The 21,278-nt window shown below is 44.8% G+C and overlaps 1 protein-coding gene and 1 long non-coding RNA gene across 3 annotated transcripts in view; one reads left to right on the top strand and one right to left on the bottom strand.

Annotated features, from left to right (window-relative positions):
• Nucleotides 1-21,278, bottom strand: part of LOC138117318 (uncharacterized) — a 212,321-nt gene that overhangs the window by 169,007 nt on the left and 22,036 nt on the right. For both annotated transcript variants that reach the window (XR_011154615.1, XR_011154613.1), the window contains one exon: nt 8,696-8,812. This is a non-coding gene — a long non-coding RNA (uncharacterized lncRNA). The remainder of the gene's footprint in view (nt 1-8,695; nt 8,813-21,278) is intronic.
• Nucleotides 5,710-21,278, top strand: part of PDZRN3 (PDZ domain containing ring finger 3) — a 130,955-nt gene continuing 115,386 nt past the window's right edge. The window contains exons 1-3 of the mRNA XM_069027456.1: nt 5,710-6,628; nt 12,392-12,478; nt 13,602-13,709. Coding sequence (XP_068883557.1) covers nt 5,912-6,628; nt 12,392-12,478; nt 13,602-13,709 — 912 coding nt within the window. The 5' untranslated portion in view covers nt 5,710-5,911. The remainder of the gene's footprint in view (nt 6,629-12,391; nt 12,479-13,601; nt 13,710-21,278) is intronic.

Here is a 21,278-nt window from a genome sequence, read left to right as displayed (position 1 = left end):
TGCTCTAAATTGTTTAAATAAGGGGGGAAAAGACAAAGAAATTATATGGTGCAAAATGTGGTGTCTACATCAGAATTTGATACCTACTGCATGGGTTTGTAGTACTGGGGAAATTCAAAGATGCAGCACTTCAGGCCCTATAAACTGAGTACCAAAACCTTTCTGGGATGTAGCCTCCGCTGAAATCTGGAATCCCTGAGTAGTTTCCAGCAGTGGTCAGGTCTGGGCCTCAGCCTTGCTCTCAAACCCCAGACTTAGAGAAAGCAACTGCTCACCAAAACTGGTGCCAGTATCCAGAGAAGAGCAGCTCAGGAAAAGCAGAATTCAATTTCTAGCACTTCACATAAAGATTTGCTGAATTACAACCAGCACTTCTATTACATTAAGCCCAGTCTTCAAACGTGGCTAATTCTCCCTTCTCACAAAGTGGATTGTTGATAATAAAATGTACAGTAAATAACTTCAAGACTCTGAGAAGTTGTAGTGGTGAATAAAGTAACTATTCAGACAAAGAGCAGTAAAAGTCAACATGGGTGACTGATCAAATTCCCTAAAAAGCCCCAGAAAGAAGAGCATTATTTTATATTTTTCTCTACCCATATTAATATAGGAATGTGTACTTAGAGCCAAAATTCTTGTGGCTCTTTCCTCTCAACTAGCCTAAATAAAATATAAACTCTTCTATTTCATTAGCTATGTGCAGAGACGAGGAGAAGGAAGCCAGTTATGAAACAGGCTCAGATGTTGCCAGTCCTTCAAGTTTGTCTGAAGACAGCAACATTTCTGAGGCAGTGAAATGGCTCTTAAGCAACTACACAAAAATACGTGTGGAATGTTGGGAAAGGATGCTCAAGTGCTGTCTTTCACTTCTTGCTTAGATATTTTCTTCTGAAACAGAGGGATTTGATGTGGATTTTTCACGCAGCTTGGTCTGTTAAGGTACCATTTCATTCTAAGCACCCTTTTTATTCCATATCCACCTTCCACTTGCACATGTAAAACCCTGAAATCTCACTCGGCTGCCAAGTCAGAGCCTGACCTTTCACAAAATACTGCCAATAAATGTCATATAAACCATTATCATTATGAACCATCTCTTCTGGGCTTGATAGCTCTACCATCACACGGCTGACATTTTATCTGGCCCATGCTCCCCAGCTCTTCTGTGCACCTTCTATTAATGCAAACTTACATTTCTGCCAGCAGTAAAAATAAAGGATCGAGGCAAGTTCACTTGAAATTTAATGATAGGAGCTACACAGATAAAGAAACCCATGTAAGACAAACATAGTACAAGAAAGGTCGTAAAATGTCAAAGAAGATGGAATCTTTCAACTTTATAACTCTGTACAGTGCACCAGTGCTTGGCAATGAAGAGAATGCTGAGAAGAACTTAACATTTTAGGTACATTTTAATATACTGCACATATTCTAGACACATTAAACATATTTTAAATGTGCCCAGGACCACTGGGAGTGGTCCAGCTCGTGAATTAAGTGCACAAGGAAGACCATGTTACATTGGACATGTTCTATTAACCATAGGGGATTTGTCAAAATGACCCAGATGTTTGACATGGAGAGGGACTCGACTCTTTCTCTGCATTACCTCATTATTTCTCCCTTTTTAAAGGCAAACTGATGCAAAAAAAAAAAAAATCATCAGGTTTTTTGCAAAGACTTCATAATCCAATGTAAAATGATGCCAACTGTTATGGACAAAAGGCAGGTAAAGATGAATTGCATTTGATTTTCTGTGGGACTGGAAACTTCACAGCAGCAGGAAAAAAATCCACAATCTGAGTGAAACCTGCAGCAAACCCTTCACTTCTGCAGCCCTTTGAGAGCTGGCATTTTGCCTGTGCTACATCCCAAACTGACATGCCCTCACCCTTCCTTTGACAGGGGAGCAAAGTTAAATGGGAGAGCCTTAATGGCTCAGCAGTGGTCCTACCCCAGCACTACCTCCGAGGATGAGAGAACTTACTAAAATAAAAACGACCTTCCTTAGCTGGGGCAGTGTAATTTCAGCCCTGGAAACCAAACCTCTCCTCAGTTACAAACCTCAGGCTTTGAAAAGAACATTAAAGGCTCACGTTGAGAGGCTGCTTTTTAAACTTTTTTTTTTTTTCCAAGGGAGAACTGAAATGTGTCTCCAGTAGGGAAAGCTCCATTTGGGCCTTCTCCCATGGACAGAGGCAGCAGGGAGAGGAGAACTTCAATTCCCCGTCAGCACTCCAAGCTGTAGTCTCAGTGCAAGGCTGCAGTGGCCTTCAAAAGCTTTAATTTATAAATAAAGTATCTATTCCTACATAAATGTCACATTAAAGTGTATCACAGAATTCAGCACAGCATCTGCCCAGCCACAGCTCCAAATGAAAATGTTATTCCAGTTCTTGCCTTTATTTTCCATCCAAATATTTGTGTAGTTTCAAATAGCCCAAGGAACCTGGTCCTGACATCACCCTCATGGAAATCAATAAAAGCTCTCTCTCTGGCTTCAGGCAGCGGCCTCGAGCATCCTGTAGTGACAACTTTGAAACCCTAAACCCAAACCTCCACAGCCATCGCTGAAGGAATTAATTTCTTTCTATTTACAACCATCCTGAGCACATGGGGCAGTTTATAAACTCGGGTAAAGAAGGCTGTAAGGCAGTGGCCACTGATTTGGAGCAGCTATCTCAAAACAGCCTGCTCAGAACCAGGTGCACTGATGGATTTCTCCATCAGAGGATCCAGCAGCTACAGCAATGAACGCTCACCTCCCTCAGCCGGACTATGTGCATCCCCAGACCAGGGAGTGTGAAGTTTTATTTCATATAAAATGCCCTTGGAAAAACCAGATCCTGTGATTAGTAAGAGCAATCCCAGTTTTTGTGGCAAAATGCAAAACAAGAGTATCCTGCTAGGGAGGTGTGAACTGACACTACAGATGAAGTGCGGGGACTCAGCAGTGCAGGGCTGCTGGCTCCAGTGGTTGGAAGGAGAAGTGGCACTGCAGGAAGGGGAATGGCAGGAGGGACTTGTGAGCAGAGATATCCTGAGGAGAAACAGATGGCAAAGAGAAGGAAGAGGCAAAAAGCAGTGAAGCACAAGAAGAAATATGACAATCACTACAACAGTTTAAAAAGAATAATGCAGAAGTCAGCAATACACATGTATTAATTAAACTTTATCACCCTGGACTGCGCACAGCCTTCAGATGGAGTCAACAGAAACCTACACACACAATTCTATATTACATCATCTGCTTTTTTTAAAAAAAAAAGGAAAAAATCTGTTAAAAATTCCTTAGCTAGGTATATCACCCTAAACATTGATGCACACTCTCTTCAGTAGGGCAATGTATGCAGCCAAAAGCAACCTCAGGCTTTATGGAACATTAATAATTAGAATGAGCACTACAGATAGAATTCAGATTTGAAAAGGGAAAAGCCTCAGCACTAAAAAATACTTGCCCGAGACTGAAATGGGAACACAGTTGTGTAACCATGAGTCTTCTTACCTTCCAGAGGTCACCAACACACAAAAAATCATCCCAGGAATTCAGAAAGTCATTTTACTGGGACACAATAGACATACCCTAAAGATCACTTGAAGCTGAAGTTTCTCACTGGCTTCTGCTTTGCCATAAAGCAAAACACATTAAAAGGACAATTGAGCTGCTCTGTGGCTCTGGTGCACATGAGAATTCTGCACTGCCATCCACAATGAACAAAGCCAGTCTCTTTCAGTGCTTTTTTTCAGTACTTGAATATCTGCCTTGTAGGAGAAATTGTTTTTGCCTAATGCTGTGTCTGGTGCTTCAGGTGTGGTCTGGCTGGCTTTTTATAGCATATTCAGGAGTGCTTTTAAATCATCCCTGGGCAGAAATGGGTATCAAAAGTGGTGACTTTTAATGAGCTACATCACCTACATCCAAGTGGCAGTAACGGAGCATTAGCAGCCTGTGCAAACACAGAAAAAACTTATCCCTTTTCCATGAGGATATGGACAGCACTGTGCTCTGACCTGCCCCTGAAGGCAGGGTAACTGAGGTTCTTGTTCATAGATCCCTTGGAGTCATTAGAGTGAAATGACACCGAGTGAACAGTGTTTTTATTGATATAAAATATATGGCAGGTCTATTTTGGAACAATTTGGTTGCAATGGAAAGGGCGTGCATAGCTGTTCTGGTTATTATCTGTAGTAACAGAGCAGTATAAAAGTATAAAGAGATCACTTAAGAAAATAATAAAGATAGAATGGAGTAGACAGTGGAAAGATATCACCACCTGTGGATCCAGAAACAAGACCTGACTGCTGCAATTTTGACGCCCATTTGTCCAAGTGATGGTCTCAGTCTTCATCCATCAGGGGTGGAGGAAACCCATGGAACATAAAGTTCAGTGGGATAACACACGCTCAGGTTCAGGTGGGAGTGCCCAGGTACCCCCCCTGAAGGGGGAGTTTTCCACTCTCTCTGGCAACACTGTGGGTCATGGGCTGCACCGTGGATCGTGAGTCTGGGGGCACTTCGGGAATCTTTGATGGTTTATGGCCCCTTCTCAGACATGACTGCACAGCTGAGCCGGTTGTGCCTTCTGAGAGGGGATGAAAACGCTCAGGTCCGCGTGTGAATGTCCCGATACCTACCCCAGGAGGGCGTTTACCGCTGAGCCGGGTGTGTACGGGAGGACAGCGGCATGACAAAAAGCATTACTACACCTCTGCAGAATCTGTTTCTTACCGGCCTTCTCCCCAGTCTGGTCCAAAACCCAGCTTGTTGCCAAACAAAGGTTGGTTTGTCATCGTGACTCTGGTGGTTTGTGCTCACCCACTCTATACCTGGGCTATTCTTACGCAGATCAGAGGTTTTGCCATCACACACCCAAAACCCCTCCTCGTCCCCATCGGCTGGGGGGTGCAAACCTGGCCTCAGCAAAGCACCCTGATGCTTTTGCAAATCATTAACCCTTAACATTTCAGTCCCTCACACACTGGCAGATTGTTCTGTTTGCACTTTTTCTCATCGGTAATGTAAGAACTCTCACCTGAGGACTGAGTAGTCAGCCCAATTTCTAAGCAGCTCATCCAGGACTTGACCCCAGGGGCAACTCCATGAGTGCCCTTTCCAAAAGTCATCATAGAACCATAGCATGGTTTCGGTTGGTAGGAACCTTAAAGACCATCTGGTTCCAAGCCCTTTGCCACGGACAGGGACACCTTGCACTACACCAGGTAGCTCCAGGCTGGCCTGGCCGCCCCTGCGCTCTGCCTGTGCCCAGCCGATGTGTCCCACGGCCCCGCTCCGAGCAACCATCCCGTCTGTCACCGCTGCCGGCGGCCGAAGCTGCTCCTTCCCCGCCCGGTCTCACCTTGTCACATCCCGCCGCGACCCTCCCTGCGCTCCCCCTCCCCTCCTCTCCCACCGCTTCCCCGTCGCGGCCCCTTCCCCTCCCGCCGCTCGTGTCCCCGCGCTGCCGGCGCAGCGCTGCCCCGGGCACAGCTCTGCCATCCCGGGCCCCCCGTTACCTGGCCCTCCCGGGGGAAGGGAGCACCAGCGCGGAGCCCAGCCCCTCCCCGAGACAAAGCCCCCTTGTCCCGGCCGCGGGGGACCCCCGGGGTCCCGGTGGGCGGCGCCGGGCGGGGGCGGTGCCGGGCGGGGCGGGCGCTGTGCGCAGGCGGCGGCGCGGCCGCGGCTCCTTCCCGGGCGCTCCGGGACCGGCGGGGACGGGGCACGGCCGCGGGCCGGGCCGGGGGCTCAGCTGCCTCTCGGGCGGCGGCGGGAGCGGTTCCTACTTATTTATTCCCGTTCTCTGCCTCCCCCCCGGCCCATCTCCGCAGTCCGGGTACTTTTTCTGGGCTTTTTTTTTTTTCTTGCTTTTTTTTTTTTTCTTTTTTCTGTTGTTCGCGGCGGAGCGGAAGGAGGATGGGGTTCGAGCTGGATCGCTTCAGCGGGGACGTAGATCCCGACTTCAAGTGTAACCTGTGCAACAAGGTGCTGGAGGACCCGCTGACCACCCCGTGCGGGCACGTCTTCTGCGCGGGCTGCGTGCTGCCCTGGGTGGTGCAGCAGGGCAGCTGCCCCGTCAACTGCCAGCGCATCTCCACCAAGGAGCTCAACCACGTCCTGCCCCTCAAGAGCCTCATCCTCAAGCTGGACATCAAGTGCGACAACCACGCGCGGGGCTGCGAGGCGGTGGTGCCGCTGCAGCACCTGGGCGAGCACGCCGAGACCTGCGACTTCTCTCCGGCCAAGTGCCGCAACCGCGGCTGCCGCCAGGTGCTCAACCTGCGCGATGTGGAAGCGCACATGCGGGAGCGCTGCGAGGCGCGGCCCGCGGGGCTGTGCGAGCAGGGCTGCGGGCTGGTGCTGACCCACGGCGAGCGCCGGGCCGGCGGCCACGGCTGCCTGCGGGCGTTGCGCGCACACGGGGCCGCGCTGCAGGCGCGGGCGGCCGCGCTGGAGAAGGCGCTGAAGAAGGAGGCGCTGCGCGCCGGCAAGCGGGAGCAGTCGCTGCTGTCGCGGCTGGCGGCGGCGCAGCTGGAGCTGCAGGTGACGGCGCTGCGCTACCAGAAGCGCTTCACGCAGTACAGCGCCCGCCTGGACGCGCTGGCCCGCGCCCGCGCAGCCTCCCCCGGCAAGGTAAGGACGGGCCCCGCCGCGCCCCGCGCTGCCCGGTGCCGCTCGGGATGCGCCTTGTCCCGTGCGCGGGTCCCGGGGCGTTCCTGCGGGAGAGGGGCCCCTCCGCCCCGCCGTGTGCGGGGCTTGTCGTGGAGAGCCCATCCGGCCCCAAACCCTTTCAAATACCCGAGCTTTGGGCGTTAATAGCTGTAATATGCCGCGTTCTGTAGGTACATGTTTTCGACTGTGACTGTCATTGCTAGCTGGACCCCATAAGGTAACTCGCACAGAAAAGTAACGAGGTCACGGTATTACTCTTTTCTCTTGGTTTTCTTCCCCGAAGAAAACTCTAAAAGTGGAATTTCCAGGGCTGGAAATGGTATTAAACCAGCAGAAATTGACTCCCAGGAGTCACACAAAGTGGAGTGAATTGGAAGAAGCTGCTGTGACCCAATGCTTTCCAGACCCTGAGCTCACCTAGCATCCCACAGTAGGGCTTCCTACAAAATGCAGTCTTTAGGATTAAATATTACTCAACTCAGACACCTCACCAGCTGTTTCAGAATCTGCAGCCATCATCTTTGTAACACCCACATCCAGATACAAGGACGTATGCTGTGTACTTGTGATTTCTTTGCCAGAGTCACACAGGGTTCTTTAAAAGCTCAATTTAGGAAGGGAAAAATTAACTTGATTTCAGCCCCTCAAAATTAGATCATTTATAAAATGACCAGAATCAAAAGCCAGAGCTACAACAATCCCCAAGTTTTAATTGGAATGAGGCTCCCCAGCGAGGGAAGCCCTGGAAGCCAATTATCTTTTAAATGAAGACGTTCAGAGTCCTCCCAGTGACCTGGAATGTGCTACCACAGACACAGCAGTATTAAACTGTTCAAAACTGTCAGACATCTGTATTCACACCTTTGGTAATGTTGAGGCTCTAAAAGCTGTGTAAAGGAAATAAAACTTCATGTTAGAGGATTTTTTTTTTTTTAACCTTCTTAGCAATCCAGGGCAGAACCCACCATGTTTTCCTAACTCAAACCAGAAAATATTTCAATACTAAACGTGCTGTTCTGACTGCAGGCAATACTGATTAAAGTCGTAGTAATACCATTAAAATAAATTGGGGGTTCACAGTCATATCAAGATTCAGGACAGTTCTGTCTCCCCATTTTCCTGCAGCTTTGCCATGGCACTCTGGAGGCTTTCTGCTCCCACAGCCTGGCACACAGCTCCATCTCCACTGCTGATGACAGGAGAGCCCTGCACACAGTCCTGCTGTCAAAAATCATCTTGCCCAATCCCTGCCTCCTCATCTCTGATCTCCTTTATTCTCACACCACCCCTTCTTCATGGCTAGTGCTGGTAATGTTGGGTTTGCATCATTTAGCTCTGTACAGTGTAGGGAGCTGCTGCAATCCTGAGAGCTGCTCTTTCATCGCTGCAAATGTTCATGGCACACGTTTCCAGCTAGACTTTTTATCAGATTTATGGGTACAGCTGGCCCAGACCGCTGTGCTGGGTCTGAGCCCCATTACAAAAGGCTGTTATGCAGTTCTCTGAAGCAGCCACCACTCTGAAGAAAGCTGGAAGGTGTCATGTCACCGCAGCCCTGGGCCGGCGGTCAGTCAATTACGTGTCTTTCACAGCATTTTGGGCAGCTGGCCAACACTAACAGCTCTCCACTGCCCAGCTCCCAGACAAGCACAATCAGCAAACTTGCATCTTTGTGACCCAGAGAGTTTTCTAAAAGACCCGTGGTAATCACCTGGTGCAGGGGATGCTTTCCCAGTCTGGGGCTGTGGCAGACTTCCAAGTCTGGGGTTATTTTCTGAGAGACAGTAGCAGAGACTGTGCAGGAGCACTCAGCAGGACATACAAGTTTGCCTAGGGATTAGATCCCTGAACACAGGGATTAGAGGTATGATGGTGTGAAATAACCAATTTGCTGTCATTATTTAAATTACAACCATTATTCATATTTCATACATTCCTAGATGTAATAGTTTGCTCTGTGTAAACACAAGTAGGCTGAGCACCAACAATCTGGGTTCATAGCTTACAAGTGGTGATTGCAGAACTTACTGTGGGATGTTCTCACTCCTCAGTAGATGAAGAAAAAGAGTTTTCTGACTTTCCTGCCTGATGACTGCGTGTTGCTGCAGGTGTAGAACCAATCCAGAATAAATCAGATGACGTATCCTGTAGTCAAAACAGAAGAAATGCTCACGTACAGCTGTGTTCAAATGCTTAGTCAAAGGGGAAATACGATACTGGGTGACATTCGACCATTCATTAAAGACCCAAATTCGTGGTCTTTTGGCAGCTTTGGAGATCCGGGTCAGAATTCACCCTGGCACAGATTTTGTGATGCTGGATGAACCACAGCTTCGCTGTGCTTTCATCTACCATTTCTGAGGTGAGTTCTATGACACCTCCATAACTCTATTGAAAGGAGACATAAATAAAATACCTATTTTATACACACATTCATTTGTAAGCATCTCACAATTTTCTAAGGCCCTTAAGCAGGTAGATGTGCCTTAAGTGGCCCCAGTTGTGCTATCCATGTGCATTCTTTGTCACTGAGGGAACACTTTAATTTTACTGTGTACAGTTCAAAGGTTTATTCGGAGAATGACTGTTTATTCCTTGCAGGGAGGAGGATAGGCTTGTTGAGGATGAGCTTGAGGAGGGAGTGGTGGGGAAGGTGGTGTGTCTCACTCAAAATTAGTATTTCCTTCAATCAGACATGTCAATCCTGAAATATCAAAGTCTAAACAATCAAGAGAAAAACTTGTACAATTCAAACAAGGCTTAATCCTTGGTGAAACACAGCACTGTGCACACCTCTTGATAAGCTGATCTGGTCAATCCCTTATTTACACAGCCGACAAAGTCCTTCGGGAAGGAACAAGGGGAGAGGGAATCGGAAGCTTTTGACAGTGCTGGCTACAGCCCAGGGTGGAAACCCTTCTGCTCTCCTGGCAACCAGAGACAGGGACTGACTTTAAATGTGTCGTCCAGGCAGGAACCAGTTATGATCTGACATTCAGGACCTCTGTGGTGGTGGTAACACAGGTTTGAATTCTGTAAGAGCCAGATGAAGTCCTTTAAAACAAGAAGATGTGTTTTTCTCAGCCTGTCCCCAAGCAGGATGTGCCAGGCTGGTCCTGGCAGCCCTTCCACCAGGGAACAAGGAGCTGAGGTGCCTCCTCTGGTGAAGACAGACCTCAGCCACAGCACTACCAAAGAAATTAGTCTTCCACTATCTAAAGGGAAAGGCAGTCTATTAGCTGCACATTACTCAGCTGGGAAGTGCAGTAATTTCAAGAATTATGTTTAAGAGTTCTGTTCAGCTGTGGGAATACAACATGCCAGGAAGCATCAGATCTGCTGCTGGAGCAGCTGCCGGGGCAGGGCTGGCCCCTGGCCGTCGCATTTCCACAGTTACCTCACTGTTCAATGACTGCTCTGCTGGAACGTGAGACATTGGAGGGGGAGAGAAAGGCAGAGCCCTGGAAAAATCATTTGCATTGTGGCTTCCTTATGAAGAGAAGGAGAAGGTTGTTGAAGGAATTGTTGAGACCGGAGATGTGGATGTGCAGCAGTGGCCAAGCGTCTCAGCGAGGTGCTGCTGCCTCCCCGGGGCCGGGCAGTTCCGCACCAATGGTGGGATGGGACTGCTGCCATGGGGAACATGGAGACACCCCACAAAGCCCCCAGAAAGGACTGGGAATGTCTTTAAAACCCCTGTAGACAGAAGTACTTTTTCAGAAGTACCTCCAGAAAGCTGCATTAGTTGTTTCTTTTCCCTCACCACCCGGCTGATTCAATCCCATCTGCTTTAACACTTGTTCAGCCAGGTAGAAAAGTGTCAAATCAAAGCCACATAAGGAGGCTTTAATGAAAACAGGCAACTCTAATTACTGCAAGTGTCTTGAGAGCAATGTTGTAATTGTTTTTTGATTGTTCTAATTGATTTACCTTCTTAAATAGGGATAATAGAAGGAAACAGTAGTACTAGCATGTGCTTGTCTTTCAAATCCAGAATCATCAGTCCTTGAAAGTGGTCTCACAGGACTGGAAATTTGTTCCTTGAAATCCTGTCTGAGGTCTAGGTCTGTAGACTTGCAAGGAAATAGATTTTACTTCATTTTTCAGTCCTCCTCTGAGTACCTGGTTCTCACAGCTGCCAAGTGCAGATTCAAATAAAATCAGCCTTTAGAGTTTGCTCATATTCCTCTGTATCAGGTCCAAGTCTATTTATTATTCGATCATTAGGGAAGATAATGATCAGAAGCTGACATAGAAGTTGCAAAGCACATTTTCAGGTGGAGTTGTTGGTGCAGCTCCCTTGTGAAGGAGCTCAGAGCGTGCGGTCAGGGAAGCTCTGCCAGCTCACACTGGCAGGGAATTGGGCTTCCTTATCATCCCAAATCTGTGGGAGTAATTCAGTAATCCAGGATTACTTTGACATTTTTTATGACTTTAATAGACATTAATATTTGATTGACAACTTCAAATTGACATGTTAGAAGAAAAATGCACAAACTAAAACCATCTGCACTGAATTACAATGTAACTGTTGCAATTTTTGTCATTAATTGGTTATGAAAACCAGACTTGTAAGATAACTTCCTCAAACTTTTTTGTGTTCGTAACTTTTTCACCCTTTGGATAAAACAAAGAAAATGGTTTTGGAGGTAGAAAAGTTTGTCTGTATCTCTAGAAGAACATACTGATCCTATTCTGATCTCTACAAACAATATTGTTGTTCAGAGGGCTTTTTGTAGTGCTCTGCTGTTGTTTGTTGTGCTGTAAATAACAACCACTAGATTGAGACTGAAGAGAGAACATTGTGAACATTTAGTGGTCTTTAACAGTTCCTGCACTTACTTTTGTCTTTATGAAAGTTAATAGGCCTAAGTAGCATCCCTGTGTCATAAAGGACATTTTGTAGGAGTTTGTAGTTACGAACAAGCTGGGATAAGAGACCAGGATAACAGAGCCTGTTCACACAGCCCCCCAAATAGTACACGTCCTTCCACTGTATCTTTGTTGTACATTGTTTGGCCAGACAACCATTCACTGCAGAATTTCATATTTTAGGGATTAACATAATGATTTTCAGTGATGGAAGATTTCTGTTTTGCTAGTCTTAAAATGCCAGAGAAAAAAAAATTATGCACAGCAGGTGCTATGAATAGCAATTGCTGTTCTGGGCCTGTGGCAAAATGTGTAGCAATTTTGTTTAATGCTGTTTTCTAAAACTCTTCAGAGAATTTCTGTTGTACAACGCTGTGTTTGATACTGCTTAAAACAATGTCACGTAGCCAGTAGGAGAGAGAGGCAATGCAAGGACCCAGTCCTAAGATTCAGTCGCCCCCAAGCACTGGAAAAGTCAAAGAGTTTGACTGCTGGGAGCGTGGAGTATTTTACATAACACATCACATATGACTGGGTCAAGTAGTTGCAGGAACCAGCATTACATATAAACCTCTTCTGTTGCTGTTAATTGTCTCACTGTAGATCTCAATAAAAAAGACACATAAATCTTAGGGGTGGTTCTGCTGCTGGAACTCAGTGGGGTGGATGGAGCAGCCACTGGGAGCTGCTGACTCCGCTCCTGCAAAGTTATTCCAAACATTTGTCTCTAAACTACAAAGGGATAAAAAAAGAGAGAAACCAGCCCAGCAAAAAAGCTGGGTAGAAGTATTACCTGTTCTGTTTTACCCCCCCCCACACAATGTTTTGAATGTGTTTATCTGTTCTTTGTAGGGTGAAGAAACAAAAGCACTGACTCTGGTCCTGCATCGGGACTCTGGATCTCTTGGATTTAATATTATTGGTGGCCGGCCATGCGTGGTATGTTAATTGTTAAAATACGTTTGCCCTTTGCAGTTGGGAACACTATGTAGGTCAACACCTCGAGGAAAAATGTTGCTGACAAGCATTTGGTCCTCTTGGGATTCTTTCAGAGCAGTTCTTCCACTGAGATTGGTATGGATGTCTATTGACTACGCTGCCTTTTCTCTCACTGCCTGTTTATTCTTGCATATCATCACAGCCAGCAGCACTGATCCTGGTGCAGTGCCACTCCCAAAATGATCAAACCCATGGTGTCTCTTTCTCAGACCATAATCTTCTGTGATGTTCATGGGTTGAGAGCCACAACTTTAGCCCCTTCCATTAAAAAAAAAAAGTTATTTACTCTCCTTTCCACCAGAGATGCAGCAGCCCTCTGTGCAGGTGAAGGGATGGAACTTAAACAGCCTACTTTTGAATTCTGTGATTTCAGCAGATGTTTCCTGCACTACACACTCACTAATGTATTTTTTCTGGATGCTTGTTGGCTGGCGCTGCTGCATATGACTTTAATTAGATCAAGGACTGGATTATACCTTGTCCTAGTAATTTAGAAAGTATTCAGAACTACTTCTTGGCTGCTCAGAAATCTGACATTGATCACGATTTATTCCTAGTGAATTCACTTGAAAGTTATTCTTTCTTTAGAGTTTTTCAACTTTCTGAGACGTTGTTCTGTGTTGGTAGAAGCACAATACACAGGAATATGAAAATACCTTGTTAGGTGTAAGTTGTTTTCATGGGTTTATTTTTAAGTCTCCATAGGAAAAGCTGTGCAACTAAAAATAAAAATTGCACCGTTGTCCTATGTTTGATGTGCAAACAGGCTGTGTCTCACTGGATTTTGCATTGAGAATAATTGTAGTGACAATTACTCCTGAGCTGGCCTAAGTCAGAGGAAAATGATTATCAAGCAACTAATTTGCCTAATGGAAGTCCGTCCCTGGTTGCTTAGTCTTTCAAAACAGGAGTATCAGGTGTTCTCATTAGCACAAAGTAATTCCATATTAAGACATCAATAAGAATATTTCTCTCAAATTACATGCACTGTTGTGACATGGACAAGCTTCAGCTGAAGGCAGATGAGAGGGGCAATAATGTGTTTTCCTTTTCATCCTTGAAGGACAATCAGGATGGGTCATCTAGCGAAGGAATTTTTGTATCGAAAATAGTTGACACTGGGCCTGCTGCTAAGGAAGGAGGGCTGCAAATCCACGACAGGATTATTGAGGTATGTGAACAAACTGCCTTTTAATAGTGCAAGCTGCAGCTCAGGTCTTCACATGGCATGTTTGCTGTGGGTTTGGGAGAAGTGGACCGTGGTAAACACTGTCTAGAAGATATGTCTGTGAAAATATGCTGGCCTTGATTCAGTGCTGACCTCCAGGGCTTTAGGTATAGTCCTTCCCTAAATATAGAAACCAGATTATGGATGGTATGTGCATGTCCTGACTTTCTGAGGAGCTCGCATCTCTCTGGTATGCCATAGATAGTTCTTTTTTAAGCTGTTGGAAACTTGGGAGTTATTTAGTTAAAACCATATGTGAAATATCTGTGCTGTAAAGCACGACGTTATTTTTCTTGGTATTGAAGTTTTGAACAGTCAGGGAAAATTCCACTCTGTGATTTCTCCATGGTTTATCATAAACCTAAGTCACTCCATGAATGTTTTTTGTGAGCTCTTACATTACTTAGATTGCAGTCTGAATTTCTACTCATTTGGCCAAAGTCTTGACCTCAATAAAAAGCTCTTCCTGTGAAAGAGATGGTTGCATGAAACTTTCCTCTCAATTTGCAGCGAGCAAATTTCTTTTTGAGGGGAGGGGAGAGAGCAAGAAAAAGGTTCATTTCCATGAAACAAAATGCAGCTGACCGTGAGTCAGTTCTCATTGTTGGCATTTTGCAGTTCAGAAAAAGTCTTCCTCACTGTCTTATTTTTGTAGGCTGGAGAAACTTTGAGAGTCTATTGTTCAAAAAGATAAGTGCAGTGTTTGTTGCCAAGGGTATCATGGAACGGCCAGTTTCTCTAAGTAATGGAATTCCATTGCTCTTATGTTTTGCAAATGAGCAATAAACAGCTGTTAAGGATTTTCTGTTGGCAGGGGACAAAGTGTATTTGCCTTTTTCTGTACTGTTATGGTAAATTGTATTCACAATTTAGTAAGGGCATAAAGTATTAATTAAGTTTCTTCATATGGGAAAGAATGGAGCCACAGTAGCAGAACTATAAAAAGATAAGAAGCTGAGCTGTGAAATGATCCAGAGTTGCTCAAACTCTGTGTGTGATGTAACATAATTGCGAAAAGCTCTGGACAGTTTTGTGAGAACTCTGCGATTTTGTTTGAACTGAAAGGTTTCCCGTAAGCCTGAATTCCCCCACAGCCTCCTTGGAAAGCTGACATCCGTTTCTGAAGTAGTGCACAGTCACATAAACCAAACAACCCTATGAAAACCAAAATCTCTGGGAGATCAAATACCCCAAGGTTAGGAAATGTCCTGGTCTGGTTCAGGCTCCGTGAGCACAAGCACTGTCACACAAGCACTGTGGAAGTGACCCTGGCTCACAGCGCAGGGGCCAAGGGAAGCCAGCCTCTGTGGGCTCTGCACCATCTGCTCTCTTGCAAGGGACCTCCTTCCTTCTGATCTTATTTTTGCTCCTTCCTTACTGCTCCCCAAGCTTAGTGTTTGTCCAGGCTGAGGAATGAAGTCCCGCTCTTGTCCAGAGGAACTGAGAAGGACACGAGAGGACAGGCTAGGTGAGCTTTCCTGCTGTGTCCCCTCATGGAGCAGAGCCATGCCTGTGCCAGCAGTGTTAGTGCAGAGCCTTTTGCACAGTTCAAGCTGCATTTTCAGAGAAGAGAAAAGCCCAGAATAAAGGCATTAAGCGATTTGTTGGATTAATAACACGCCAAGGGTAGCGGGAACCCATGTGTTGACATGGGGCTGACGTGTTGACAGCTCTTGTTGTGCTGACCACAAACTCATTGTCATCTTCACTCTTCTCACCTCTAAATATACACAAAATGCTGATGAAAATGGAGCACATTGTTTCCCAAGTGTTGGCTTTGTGTGCCTCCAGATCAGCAACTCGCTCTGGATCAGGAATGTTCTGTGGAAGCAAGCCTTGAGTGATGCCCAGCTAATGTGGTTTGATTCCCATTGTGGAGCAGTCTCCAAGAGTGCTAATTGAATTCTTTTTTAGATAAATTAATTCATTTCATGCAGCCCAGCCACTACAGGCATCCAGTTCACAGCACTAGACTCGAGTGCTCTAGAAGAGAGCCCTCAAAATACAGATGTTGTGGACACCAGCTCCTGAGAGCAGCTGTTTCATCCTGTGTTCTCTGCAATTTATATTTAGCACACTGTATCTAACCTTACTCTGGATAAGGAAAAAGGGGACACCTCCTGCATCAAGGCATCTAAGTGAGCTTTATCACCCTAATGTCTGATTTTCTTAGCTAACTGAAATACCTGTAAACTCTCTAGGTGAGAATTAGGTAATGGCCAGTGGTGCCATCCTTCTAGAGGCAAGTTTTTTTATAACCTTCCCACTGTCAAAGTTTTGATTTGGGAGTTTGACTCAAAAATGATTTACAGATGTAGCTGTAACTAGCAGGACACAGCTGGAGGACTTGGCACAGAGCAGGGCATCCTAGCAGGTCACATTTGCTTTCAAATGCACAAAAAATGGTAAGGAAAGATGGCAGCTTACTTCTCTAGGACTGAATTTAGCTATCTAGAACTTCTTTACCTTGTTCCTTCAATGATTTTGAATAGACTCTTTCACAAAGAATTCTTATTCCACTGTAAGCTGCTGAGCATAACATCTCCCTAATTAATTCCAGCATCCATCACAGAGAATTCACAATGAAGTAAAACATGAATCATTCGATTTCCTTTTGGAAAATGTTTCTTTGCTGCAGATCTTCTGGTGGATGTGTTTTGGAGCACATATAAAATAAGAGCGTCACTTCTCCTTTTCAGAACTGCCACAACATTTCTAATTACTGAGCAGGGATTAAGTAAAGTGAAATCCAGACACATCCAGGGTACTGCTCAGGGCTGATAGCAGAAGGTTTGCTTTACTGCTGTTTGCTTGCAAATTCTATCCCCTGACAATACGATACAGAGATAACCTCGGAATTGTGTCAGCGATAATTTTTAAACGTATTTTCCTTATGTAATTTGGATTTCCTGTTCTACATTTTTCAGGAGGTTAAATGAAAAGTTAATCAGGTTTAAGAATTGACTTGAATTTTCTTTAAAAGCAAATTTTTGTCCCTTTTTATATCATTGAAATAAGTAATGGCACTGTGAGGTCTGTGTTGCTACTGCTAAATGACAAAAATCAAGATGAATGTTGCGTGGTCTGTGCTACTCAGTCATCAGAACAGCGTGTAACAAATACAGAGAAATAGCCTTTTTCTTGTATTTTTACAGAATCTGTTGAATAGTGATATTTACATAGGACTATGAACATCATGTTATGGCTATTAACTGCTTAATAACTTCCCCTCGCTGTTTAATAATATCCTTACTCTGTAAATGGGTAATCTGAGGCATAGAGGGAAAGAAGTTCTAGAAGTTCTTGCCAGATTAGGGTTGAAGATTTGGATTTTGGTGGTTTTGTAACTTCTCTATGTAAACCAAAGCTTCTTACCTGTATCTGTTTTCAGATCTTTCACAGTGACTTTAGGAGTGAGGAAGTCATGATTCTGGGAGATTTCCTCTGCTTTGACTACATATTTTTCATGCAGTTCTGTACTTGTACATTCAAAGCCAGCAGCTGATTTCAGCTGGTGATTTACTGGAGGTATTGTTAAGATGTTCCGTAGCAAATTGCCACGTTAAAAACATGCTGAAACTATTGATTTTTTCTGCAAAGGAATTACTGTTCTCATAGATTTCATTTTTCTCAGGGCAACAAAATGGTCCTAATTTCCTCTCTCAACAGAAGTTGGTTCAGGTCCCAGCCCTGAATGCCTCTACGCAGCTGCTTGGCGTTTCTTAAGACAAAATTAGATTTTCAGAGTTTTTATTTTTAAGCACATCAGCCCTGAAAGATTATTAATTAAATCTGGCATTCTCCTCTCACTAACTGGTAAATTTGTTTGTTTAGCTCTGGGACTGCTTGGGAAGAAGGAGGCTTTTGAAAGGCTGACTGCTCGCCACCTTAAAAAGTTTGCAGCACAATTAGGGTACTGTTGGGGTAGTATAAACTGTCACAGCTCTGCTGAAACCTGGAGGATTTATGCCATCTGGGACTCGCCCGGTGTTTCATGCTGCTCACAGGAAGGATCATTAGTTTAGGAGTTGAGAACACGTCTTAGTTCATGTGATTGATTTTCCCCAAAGCACACTCGTGCTACAAATTACAGGCTGCTTTTCCAGGACGTGCATTTCTTCACAGATTACACACGAGAACAATGAAACTTTTTAGCAAATCTTGTGGATGTACAAACAAAATTTGCCGTTTGCTGCAGGCTCCCTGTTCACTCTGGAGTAAGTGTGGTGTTTTGGCTGAGGCACTTTCTGCTCACAGGAGGGGGTTAGGTGGATTTCAGGGAGATTAATTTGGTAGCTGTGTTAACAGCACAGCCTCTGAAAAGTCACATCAGCGCAGAAAAAGTCCATCAGGCACAGAGGAATGGTAGGAAAGGACACTCTGGCAGGAGCAGCGTGAACTCTCCCTGCCAGTGACACAAACTGAGGCGAGGATGGCTTGAAAACTGAGTGAATGAATAAAAGAAGAAACATTCCTTGTGGTCTGGTGGTGCGTGATGGGTCTCGTTTTTCCAGCAGACTGAGCCTGTGGGCTGAAAGGCCTCGGTGTGTTGTCTGGCTGCACTGTCAGTGCATGCTTGTGCTGCCCTGGGTGCCCTGCTCGCTTATCACCACTCACAGGCAGCTTCCACAAATAATCAGTCAATAAAATTACTATCTGAACACCGCCTTAAATTCTGATTTGCTGGTGAGCACTTTTTAAAACTATGCCAGCTTCAGCAGGATAATCCTAAGCCTGCAGCTCCTTGCGGGACACTCGGTGCCAGCTGAACCCTGACAAGGATACAGATTAAACAGAATTCTTCCATTGTCATGAATGGAAAAGTTCAGCTCTGCAAACAAGATTTACTGTGCAGCTCTGTATGCTCAGGAATTAATTTTCTAGAAGAAAACATTTTCAGACAGTGACTTAAAATTGGCTGTTGCAGTTCCTGCCAGGACACGCAAGCACATGAGAGCATTTGTGGGGAGCGAGCACGGCGGGGCAGCGAGTGCAGCTACAGCAGAGTCAGCTCTTTCTGGAGTTTATGCTCCCAGAAAACTTTCCAAGGCCTTTGTCCATATCTGTTAATGGTGTCTCACAAAGCAGCATCGTGCCTGTGCTGAAACACAGATACCACAGCTCGGTCAAAAGGGAGTAATAATAACAACCTAAAGAGGAAAATGTAAATGAAAACAGGCGGCCTTGGTTATCACTGCATTTTTTCCTCTCATAAATTTATTTCATACCAATTTCATACTGCAGGCTGAGCTGTGGCAGGGAGCTGGGGAAAGCAAGGGGACGAGCCAGAGAATGAACCAAAGAGGTGCAACAGGATTTTTACACTCAATACTGTAATATTGTTCTTCGCACAGACAAAACCAGAAAAATAAATTGGATGGAACAAAAATAGAAGTGTTGAAAACAGAGAAGGCAGTGTTGTTTCAAGTATTATGGAGTAATGATCTCTGACCTGGAGGCTGCAGAGCTCGGGTTATAAGCACATTTCATACTGCAGCTTTTGAGAAAAGTGTGAGTTCCCCTCAAATTTCCACACTATCTTTTTCTTTCTTCTTTTTAATAGAAGTCCACAGCATGCTGATCCTAAGTGTAATGTGGGCATTTTGAATGTGTGGAAGCTTAGAATATTATTGTCAAGGGCGTGTTGAATGAATAAGAGGTAATGAAATTATCAAAAAAAAGCTCTCTTAAACTCAGGAATAGATCCCTTATGTGTAACACATCTTTAATTAATGGGATTAAGGTGTGGGTCCTTTCTACCCTTCACTTCCCTCCACTCTTGCTTTCCTTGCTCACACAGTCTGCTTGAAAACAACCATTTCAGTCTTTAGCCAGCATGAAATCTGTCCCATAAAACCTTCAGTGCTCTTGCGATGGGGACTGTGACAACTGCACAAATCAGGAAAAGAATTGCCACTACTGGAATTGGGAGGAATGCCTTTTCTGGGATGGAGCATCCACAGTCCTTGCAGAGAAGTTAAATAATGTTGCTCATGTTTGTGTTGGAATTGCAGTTCAACAGGAAATTGCTCTTGAGGAAAAGGAGAAGCGATTATGAGGAATTTTCTTTTCAGGTTGGGTTCCCTTGCCTCAAACTTTTCATTACTGTGAGGTTGGAAAAATTGGGAGAAAAGTCCTACTGATAGGATGCTTTAAAACACAGTGAAAGTCACAGATTATTTATCAAATGCTCTGCCCCAGGAGTTGGTTCTCTTTGTTGTGGTTAACTTGTCCAGGACCACAAGGAGCAGGATTGGAGAGGAAATGCAAACTGCTTTGATGATTTCCAGTCAAATCTCACATGAAGTCAGGGACTCATTCCACTGACTCCTGTCGTGCTGATCCCAGAGCTCATGAATTCCCTCATCCATCCTCCCTCAGCTGTGTTTACCATTTTCTGCTAAACCAATCCTTGCTAATTGCCTGGATAATCCAGCTCTTGGTGGGTGCCTGCCTGCCTTGTGTTCCCTTCTCCCAACCCTGTGGTGAGGAGGTTGTTCCAAGCCTGGTGTGGCAGCAAGTGCTGCAGGAACAGTCCTGGTGCTGCAATGCCCAGGACACTTGTGATGAATTCAAAATACAAACCACCTGAGAAATCCAGAATTTGGGGTTAGGAATCATTACTCTGTCAAAGAAGTGAGAAATATCTGGTTCATCCTCTGTAATTCATCAGAGAGAAACGTGTCAGACTCCCAACAAATTTTGGGTTTTTTTTTTAAAGGATGCACATAGAGCATATAACAATGGGACAATTTAATCTTTTCATATATGGTACAATTCCTTGCATTTTCAATCATCTCTTCAGTTTTCTACATTTCAAGCCAAACCATTATGATTAACTGTTAGCTTTTATTTTTAGATTTTTGAATGCGTGGAGTCTTTTTAGAGAAAACACACAGAATGTCCTATCAACTATTTTGACACATTTGGTATCATAATTGGGCAATCAGGCACAATCATCCTTAATTTAGTACATATGTGGCACATTACCATGCCAGTTGGGTTAAAGATATGCATGAACTAAGTGCAAATTAACTGACAAAAGGATCAAGCTCAGACCATTACTATTCAAAAGGCACTCAAGTCACATTTGCATAACTCGTCATTTGGAATTAAAAATGGAATTCGTTCAGCAAACATGGAAAATGCCAAGTGTGGGAGAATGACCAAATCTACCAGGGGATCCCAAATCCTGATCCTGGAGCTCAGCCCTGGGTAATTTTGGTGGAGGGAGTTGTCTTCAGAACAAGAGCATGGTGCTGTTCTAGTGAGAAGTACAAAACCAAATCTCTTCTGCTTAGTGGTCTTTGTAGTTTTAATGACAAATAAGGTGTTTTATAGTAAACAAAATCAATTCCAGTACTGGGTGTGGGGATTTTTGTTTGTTTCATCAAAGCTGGCAAATGTGAGGGTATGGTAGGACAAGAAACACTCCAGACAGGAAAACCTGGAAAAGCAGAGTGCTCAAAAGACATTTAGCAAATTGTATAGAAATAATGGCTCTCCTTCATA

This window comes from Aphelocoma coerulescens, chromosome 12 (genome assembly GCF_041296385.1).
Source record: "Aphelocoma coerulescens isolate FSJ_1873_10779 chromosome 12, UR_Acoe_1.0, whole genome shotgun sequence".
Classification (NCBI taxonomy): domain Eukaryota; kingdom Metazoa; phylum Chordata; class Aves; order Passeriformes; family Corvidae; genus Aphelocoma; species Aphelocoma coerulescens.
Note: the sequence above shows the minus strand (reverse complement) of the source record. Positions and strands in the feature narration are given on the sequence as shown.